Consider the following 9,474-nt stretch of genomic DNA (forward strand, 5'->3'; position numbering starts at 1 on the left):
CCCTGGCTGCAGTGGCAGCCCTTTACTCTAAGACATAATGGGGAATGGCAGGTTGCAGACCTGTCTGAGACACGTGAATGTGCTCACACTGGGATTGTTATTTGCGGTTAGGGTTCACTCTTATCTCGCGCTTCCCTTTGGCAGCGCCGGCCATCTCTCGGATCGGGTCTGCGGTTTTGTAGCCACTGACACAAACAGTCTATGGCTTCAGGTGTCACAGGGTGGACGTTCACACCTTGCGCCACTTTAGTCAGGGTCGCTGAGGGCTATAGCTACTAAGCAGTGCTACACCATCCGACATCCTCTGGTCCATCATTGGGGCAGAGACCTCCTGACCTCCCGTGTGGGTGCGCCTCTGCTTTTGGGAGGGCCCTGCAGGGCCTTGCTGACGACCTTTTCTCCCCGCAGCAGGTCCATGACGGCGGAGAGCCGCAGAAGTTCGGTAGGGATGGTGGTTCAAGATACTGGTGAGGATTAGAGAGTTTAGCGCGTTCCTGATCTGGGTTCTTTGGGTTGTGTATAAAGGCAAAGAGATGTCCTGAGAATATGCCTAATGTACAGTAACAAGGCCGGTTATCAAGTTTCTTACATTTGGCATAGATACACAATCAATAACTCCTTCTATTACCCCATATAACCTCTCCCTATAACTCTTCCTATTACCCCATATAACCACTCCCTATAACTCCTCCTATTACCCCATATAACCTCTCCCTATAACTCCTCCTATTACGCCATATAACCTCTCCCTATAACTCCTCCTATTGTCCCATATTACTGCTCCCTATAACTCCTCCTATTGCCCCATTTAACCGCTCCCTATAACTCCTCCTATTGTCCCATATACCTGCTCCCTATAACTCCTCCTATTACCCCATATAACCCCTCCCTATAACTCCCCCTATTACCCCATATAATCCCTCCCTATAACTCCTCCTATTGCTGCATATAACCGCTCCCTATAACTCCTCCTATTACTCCATATAACGCTCCCTATAACTCCTCCTATTGCTGCATATAACGCTCCCTATAACTCCTCCTATTACTCCATATAACGCTCCCTATAACTCCTCCTATTGCTGCATATAACCTCTCCCTATAACTCCTCCCTCTCTCTGTACATCACATGCTGACTCACACAGGGGCCGAGTACATGGAATTTAAAGTGATAAAATGTAAATATTTGATGCATTAAATGGGACTGCAACTTTTTAGGATTTAGAATTTGTGCCACTTCTGATGTTTCTATATTTCTCTCCCTTTCCCAGACAGCCTTCCCAGCTATGAAAATGAGTGTGAGTCAGTGCTCCCATCACTGGATTGGCGTTCTGGACCCTCCCTCTCACTTTTCTGGGCCCTCCCTCTCACTTTTCTGGGCCCTCCCTCTCACTTTTCTGGACCCTCCCTCTCACTTTTCTGGACCCTCCCTCTCACTTTTCTGGACCCTCCCTCTCACTTTTCTGGACACTCCCTCTTACTTTTCTGTTCCCTCCCTCACTTTTCTGGACCCTCCCTCTCACTTTTCTGGACCCTCCCTCTCACTTTTCTGGACCCTCCCTCTCACTTTTCTGGACCCTCCCTCTCACTTTTCTGGACACTCCCTCTTACTTTTCTGTTCCCTCCCTCACTTTTCTGTACCCTCCCTCTCACTTTTCTGGACCCTCCCTCTCACTTTTCTGGACACTCCCTCTCACTTTTCTGGACCCTCTTTCTCACTTTTCTAGACCCGCCCTCTTACTTTTCTGGACCCTCCCTCTCACTTTTCTGGACCCTCCCTCTCACTTTTCTGGACCCCCCCTCTCACTTTTCTGGACCCTCCCTCTCACTTTTCTGGACCCTCCCTCTCACTTTTCTGGACCCTCCCTCTCACTTTTCTGGACCTAAAATAACTTTTTTCCCTTTTCACTACAAAACCGACCTGTAACAAATGTCCCCACCACGCCTGCTAGCAGTACGGAGTAAGCGTGGGTTGGGGGGCAACTGGGGAGGAAGGTGGGACACATCCCCTGATTTCCCTCTGTCTGTCTTGTCTTGCAGTGAAAGCCAAAGATGACGATGATGATATTGATGATAACTATTCCAATGAAAACTACATCTGTGGCTACATGTACGGAATCCAGTATATTTCTACACACACGCATATACACACACATACATATACATACACGCATATATACACACATACATATACACACACACACACACGTATACACACACACACACACATATATATATATACACACACACACACATACACACAAATAATTATATATATAAAAGAGACAGAAGCGCACAAATCAACAATCAAATATAATATATAAATATATATAGCAAAATAATGAGTAAACGCTCCCTATCTGCTGCTACCCATAGTCTGAGGACCTCACATTGAATCCTCCTGTATGTAGAAATGTGCACAGGGGGACCTAGATAAGCGCAGAAGAAGGGAGAGAGCCCAGAACAGTGTAATAATACAGTGTGTGACTCCAGGTCAGAGGGAGGTCTAAGCATAGCGGTCAGGCTCTGACCAGGAGGCCGCTACATGCGCTCGTTGCTCTGAACACGGCCCCAAGGCTTGAAGCAGGTAGCTTTCTAAGTTGAAGTAGCGTAATATGTCTAAATACAGTTTCTGCGCCAGAAATCAGATAAACGTGCACGATTTCAGTATAACAGAAGCATTTTCCGGGAGCTGGCCGAACGCTCGTTGCCGCGGTCCCACGCGCACACACATGGTAATGCCACCCGGCGGATGGAGCTTGCATGCCGATATCTCGAGTCTCCCGCACCTCGTCGGTGTGTGATGACATCAGAGGGGAAGGCATCGCGTGTTGGGCTATTGGGGTCATACTGCTTCTGTGATGCTTGCGTGCGATCCAGAACGTCCAGAAAATGACCCTCACGCATTTCGCGTTACAGCTTGTTCAGGGGTGATGTCATGTCTTGCTATCCCTGGCTTAATATAGCGTATTCAATTAGGACTATTAGATGAGGGAGGAGCTAATTTACACACACCGTGACTCTTACCTAATCAAGTCTGTCAAATCATTGATAAAGGCCCCGGGGGGGGGGGGGGGGAGGGCGCCATAACGTTGGCCCAATAAAATACATGTTTGCATGTTCTTCATGTGCCGATCCCTTTCTTTGTATTGTACAGTACTGTACCTTATAGCTACTCTGATAGCAGCAACCTCTCCAGTGGTATAGTCTGTACTATCTTAGTGTGTGCCCCAATCCTTTCACATTGAGATATATATATATATATATATATATATTATATATATATATATATATATATATATATATATATATATTAGAAACATTATTTAATGGATGATTATATTTCATGTATTACTATGCAAAGTGCTGCTGTGGTTACATGTATGCTTTGAACCCCTTTCCTTGCAGAGAGGTGCTTCCAGATGACACTGACATAAAGACAGGGTGTGTGCTGACCGTACCCCCAAACCTGGACAGCACGAGTGCCAGTGTCTCCTCCGGTATGTGTCCTGTCACTCACACTGTCTCCTTCACTGGTGGGGATCTGCAATGGAAAGCAGAGCCATATACTGTAATAATACGCAGAGTGATAGTATAACACGCAGAGCGATATAATAACACGCAGAGCGATATAATAACACACAGAGAGATATAATAACACGCAGAGAAATATAATAACACACAGAGCGATATAATAACACACAGAGAGATATAATAACACGCAGAGAGATATAATAACACGCAGAGCAATATAATAACACGCAGAGCGGTATAATAATCTGCAGAGAGATATAATAACAGGCAGAGAGATATAATAACACACAGAGAGATATAATAACAGGCAGAGAGATATAATAACATGCAGAGCGATATAATAACACACAGAGAGATATAATAACAGGCAGAGAGATATAATAACACGCAGAGCGATATAATAACACACAGAGAGATATAATAACACGCAGAGAGATATAATAACACACAGACATATATAATAACACACAGAGCGGTATAATAACACACAGAGCGGTATAATAACACACAGAGCAATATAATAACACGCAGAGCGGTATAATAACACGCAGAGCGGTATAATAACACACAGAGCGGTATAATAACACGCAGAGCAATATAATAACATGCAGAGCAATATAATAACATGCAGAGCGGTATAATAACACACAGAGCGGTATAATAACACGCAGAGCAATATAATAACATGCAGAGCAATATAATAACACACAGAGCGATATAATAACACACAGAGTGGTATAATAACACACAGAGCGGTATAATAACATGCAGAGCAATATAATAACATGCAAAGCAATATAATAACATGCAGAACGATATAATAACATGCAGAGCGATATAATAATAACACACAGAGCGATATAATAACATGCAGAGTGATATAATAACACGCAGAGCGATATAATAACATGCAGAGCGATATAATAACACGCAGAGCGATATAATAACATGCAGAGCGGTATAATAACACGCAGAGCGATGTAATAACATGCAGAGCAATATAATAACACGCAGAGTGATATAATAACACACAGACATATATAATAACACACAGAGCGGTATAATAACACACAGACATATATAATAACACACAGACATATATAATAACACACAGAGCGGTATAATAACACGCAGAGCGATATAATAACACGCAGAGCGATATAATAACACGCAGAGCGATATAATAATAACACACAGAGCGATATAATAACATGCAGAGTGATATGAAGCAGTCTTAATTAAATGATTTTACTGTTTTACTTTTCAATGGCACGGCGACACAATGGGGAATGTTATCACACGTTTGGATACAGAACTAACCTCCGCTGATTTCCTCCGTAGCGACCATTGCTGACGATGGATATGAAAACGTGGAGCAGCAGAGAAGCTCGCTGAGTACGAAATATCATTACTAACGGCTGCAGTGCCATAGTCCGCCGGTCACTGCGACAAAGTGCTGGAGGTCACAAGCGTTCGCTGACACGCGCACACACTTTGCTGTTTTCACAAACTGGGGTTGTTTTTCACTAAAAAACGGCAAGCTCGGAAAAATGAGACTCGCAAAGGTCACATGATCACTCCGTGGTTCCAAAAACTAGTTGGCGAAAATAACAAAGTTATTGTGATTTTTTTTTTGTTAAAACAAAAAAAGAAACGCGCTGGGAAAATGCTGGGAAACGAGCTGGGAAAAGCGCTGGGAAACGCGATGGGAACGCGCTGGAAAAATGCTGGGAAACGCGCTGGGAAAATGCTGGGAAAAGCGCTGGGAAAATGCTGGGAAATGCGCTGGGAAACGCGCTGGGAATGCACTGGGAAAATGCTGGGAAACGCGCTGGGAAAATGCTGGGAAAATGCTGGGAAACGCTCTGGGAAAATGCTGGGAAACACACTGGGAAACCCGTTGGGAAAATGCCGGGAAACGCGCTGGGAAAATGCTGGGAAACGCGCTGGGAAAATGCTGGGAAACGGACTGGGAAAATGCTGGGAAACGCGCTGGGAAAATGCTGGGAAACCCATTGGGAAAATGCCGGGAAACACGCTGGGAAAATTGCCGGGAAACGTGCTGGGAAAATGCTGGGAAACGAGCTGTGAAAATGCTGGGAAACGCGCTGGGAAAATGCTGGGAAACGCGCTGGGAAAATGCTGGGAAACGAGCTGGGAAAATGCTGGGAAAATGCTGGGGAACGCGCTGGAAAAATGCTGGGAAAATGCTGGGGAACGCGCTGGGAAAATGCTGGGAAACGAGCTGGGAAAATGCTGGGAAACGAGCTGGGAAAATGCTGGGAAACCCGTTGGGAAAATGCTGGAAAACGCGCTAGGAAAATGCTGGGAAAACGCGCTGGGAAAATGCTGGGAAACGCGCTAGGGAAAGCGCTGGGAAACACGCTGGGAAAATGTCATTTTTTACAAAACTTTAAGCGAACCGTTTGCGACCCAAAACGTGACACGCTGACACATCTCTACTAAGTGCTGCTAAGTCGATAGGCACAGCCCATTTATTGAATTGCTCCATAAAGTGCCTTACCAGCGCTGCACTGTTTAGGCAATTCAGCCCTTAGAGACCAAAATTTAAATAGTATTTGTATTGGGGGTGGGGACTAATAATGGCATTTAACATCTAATTATAATATATACAATTTTATTTTATATTGTTAATATAATTAGTATAATTTGGGATTTCAAATGCTACGATACCATAAATGGTTGCGTATACATATTATCATTTAGAGTGTAAGTTCTTGGGGTGTTGGCACAGTATGTGACAGCTCCCCCCTCTCTCTCCGCAGATGAGAGTTTGGAATACGTTAATGTCCCGAGTCTAAATGACATTGGGATCCAGACGGGTGAGTTTTGTGTAATATATCAAAGCATTATTATATAATAGATAGTCAGCTCTTTGGCCAACAGACACCCCCCTCACTGTGGCCCAGATCCACCAGGCTCCGTAACGGCCGTTAGTAATAATTACATGCAAATTACATGCAAATGAGGCGTTATTATACCATCACATACACACTAAAGTGGTTAAGGTTAGTGCGGGGGCTTACAGTTACGTTAGTGAGTGAGCTTGGTGTTACATACAGACCCTGACATAGGGCTTCTACGGGGTCTGTGTGTAACACCACATTTAGTATATACATATATATTATATATATATATATATATATATATATAGCTACATCGGAAACCTGTGTCGTTTTCTTATATCCATATATAACCTTTCTTACATGTAGTGCAAATACAGTATATGTTTTATATTCCAGCAGCTGTGTAGTAAAATAGAAGTAATAGCATAATTGTCCTTCATGGGTTCTGTGTGCTGCTAACAGCACGAGCGTCTTCAGGTGTAACGCATTTCTTCAACCACACACGGCAGCCATATTTAAGAGGCCCCACAAAAATGACTTTGTATCAATGTTTTTCTGCAATCGAGACATGCTGGCGGAACGGACACGGGTTATGTAATGAAAGAGGAAACGCGTCAGGTTTTTATATGAGGAATCCTTTGTTTTAAGCCGCGTACATGGGGTGATGGAGTTAAGTCAATAACAGGATTGTTTTTTTTTTTAAATACAGATTTAGACAATCGCAGCGGCCAAGAAAGTGAGGACGACTCGCCCGATTATGAAAATGTCGTGAAGAACTGTCAGGGTAAGTGTGTGATGTGTAACAAATACACAATGAGCATTATATGCAGAATGAGCCCTAACGTATTGTGTGGGGAACTGGCAGCGCGCACTGCTATAATTAGTCATAATAGTTGTATATATGTATCCATCTACTGTGTATATATATATATATGTGTGTATATGTATGTATGTATATATGTGTGCGTGTATATGTATATATATATATATATATATATATATATATATATATATATATATATATATATATATTCATACTGTATATATGTACAGGTTAATTGCAGTTAACTCCGACCGTCACACTTACTATAAGCGCACGCAACGGCGGCAATGCATTTGTTATGCCGTGATGTCGCTGGCACTATCAGCGCAGTCTTATTCTACAAAGTATGAGATCGCTGATCCAGCGCATTGACTTACATGGAGCTTTCCGTTTGGTATTCTGCAGACCGCACTTTCAATGCGAGGAGACGTCCGGAGTAAAAGGATATTGTTTAATAATCTAAAACAACATACAGATGTTCAACATACAAAGTTGTGTTCGATCGAGGCGGTGTGTGTCATGTTTAGTGCAGTACGCAGTATAGCGCCAGGTATTGCAATGTATTGCTTACTCTGCTCTGACCAGATTTGCACTGATTATATTGCAGGTTAAGACGCCAGTGCCGCGTTGTGAGAGAAAGGACCCTTATTTAAGGAACATCGGCATAATATTTGGAGTAGAGCGATGTTTCCAGGTCAACACCCGAACATGTGAATTTGGGACATCCTTGGTATTTCTAAAAACATTTTCTCTTGGGACTTCCAGATACTTAAAACATTCCGTGTGTCGGAAAATCGTCTGTTCCACCATGGGCTCCCGATGTATATCGATGACCGGCTGCTTCTTTTTTTGCTTTGATCTTCTCAAACCTTCTTTGGTGACACTTGAAGCTGGTGAAATGTACTGAACGTGCAACAAAAGTGACAAAACCTGAATTTAGGGTGCAGGAAAGTCAATGGGACCTTCCACTTATCGACCAAGGTCACCTTTTCCAGGGCTCTTCCTCGGATTACTACAAAAAGGCAGATATGCCGACATCTCCATGTGTGTCCGACGCACACGGACCCATTTCTTCAATCTTTGCTGGTGGCCTTACTTGAAAGAAAAATCACTATCTACTCCTCCATCTCTGGCCCTCCACTTACACTTGGACAGGTCTTTACTAAGGTGGGAAAAGGTTAGATGAGAGATCAAGACATGTATAACCAAACAAGCCTGAGATAGCTTTCTCTTTATAATTTACAAACTGGTGCATATTGGGTTTAACGATTTTTATAAATGTTTTGGTACTCCTGGATGGAATGTGTTTTTCGAGTTTCCATCTGAAATACGTCATCGACGGCTCACACTCCTGTTCTTGCTTTTGGCTAACTGGTTTGAAAAGCCGAACGCTAACCGATGATTTCACAGTCCGGCCACAAAGGTGATGATGGGTTGCGAAGATAAATGGACAAAGACCAGCGTGGGAACAATATGATTTCGAATCAAATAATGATATATTTCACGCAGCATCGTGAAGCCTGAGATAATCCTTACTAGATATAACCTATTACCGTGGCATCTTTCTACTTTCCTGAGAAACATATTTGTTTGTTATTTATTTATTTGTTTATGTAGATATTTAGTTTTTTTTTTCTTTAGCTACATTTTGACTGACAGAATCCTGAGATTTTCCCAGAATCCTTTGCTGATAGCTATGGACACTCCTTTAGGGATCAACTGTATTTACCATTTGGAAATCAGCATCCTATAGTTTATTTGTTGAATATACATTTGTGAAAAGTAGTGAATGCGTTAAGAGATCTGTTATTTTCTTTGAGTATTTTACATTATGTTTGATACAATTCCTGTTAATGGTTTGGATTTAAATTTTGAATCGTAAAAATCTGCAATAAAAGGCACCAAAGTCCAACTGAATCATGTTTTATTTTAAAGAGGCAATCCATACAATATTCTACGTGTGTTTTGTAGTATTAGATCAGAGGTGAGCAAACTTTTTATGCCGAGCCCCCCTTTTCATCCATGAAATTTCTCGGGCCCCCCCTGCCTGATGTAATCAAAATCACATGACGTCAGCGCACGTGAGCTGGTTCAGCCATTGAGGGCGAACCAGCTTTGTAACGCCCCCGCCACGCGTCTACAAAAAAAAGTATTTATAGCACAAATTACATAACTTAAAAATAAATATTATAATATTTGTCTAATAGCGTTCCCATTTCTGCTGTATTATTAATCTCTCTCTTCCCGCCACAT

General features: G+C 42.7%; 1 protein-coding gene across 3 annotated transcripts in view; it reads left to right on the plus strand.

Annotated features, from left to right (window-relative positions):
* Positions 1-9,133, plus strand: part of LAT (linker for activation of T cells) — a 44,575-nt gene extending 35,442 nt beyond the window's left edge. For 2 of the 3 annotated variants that reach the window (XM_075566503.1, XM_075566505.1), the window contains 8 exons: positions 409-467; positions 1,269-1,295; positions 2,038-2,107; positions 3,406-3,497; positions 4,873-4,926; positions 6,318-6,374; positions 7,108-7,182; positions 7,829-9,133. In XM_075566503.1, coding sequence (XP_075422618.1) covers positions 409-467; positions 1,269-1,295; positions 2,038-2,107; positions 3,406-3,497; positions 4,873-4,926; positions 6,318-6,374; positions 7,108-7,182; positions 7,829-7,833 — 439 coding nt within the window. In that variant the 3' untranslated portion in view covers positions 7,834-9,133. The remainder of the gene's footprint in view (positions 1-408; positions 468-1,268; positions 1,296-2,037; positions 2,108-3,405; positions 3,498-4,872; positions 4,927-6,317; positions 6,375-7,107; positions 7,183-7,828) is intronic. The other variant, XM_075566504.1, reaches the window with a different exon arrangement.
* Positions 9,134-9,474: the final 341 nt, after the last annotated feature.

This window comes from Ascaphus truei, chromosome 11 (assembly GCF_040206685.1).
Source record: "Ascaphus truei isolate aAscTru1 chromosome 11, aAscTru1.hap1, whole genome shotgun sequence".
Lineage (NCBI taxonomy): Eukaryota > Metazoa > Chordata > Amphibia > Anura > Ascaphidae > Ascaphus > Ascaphus truei.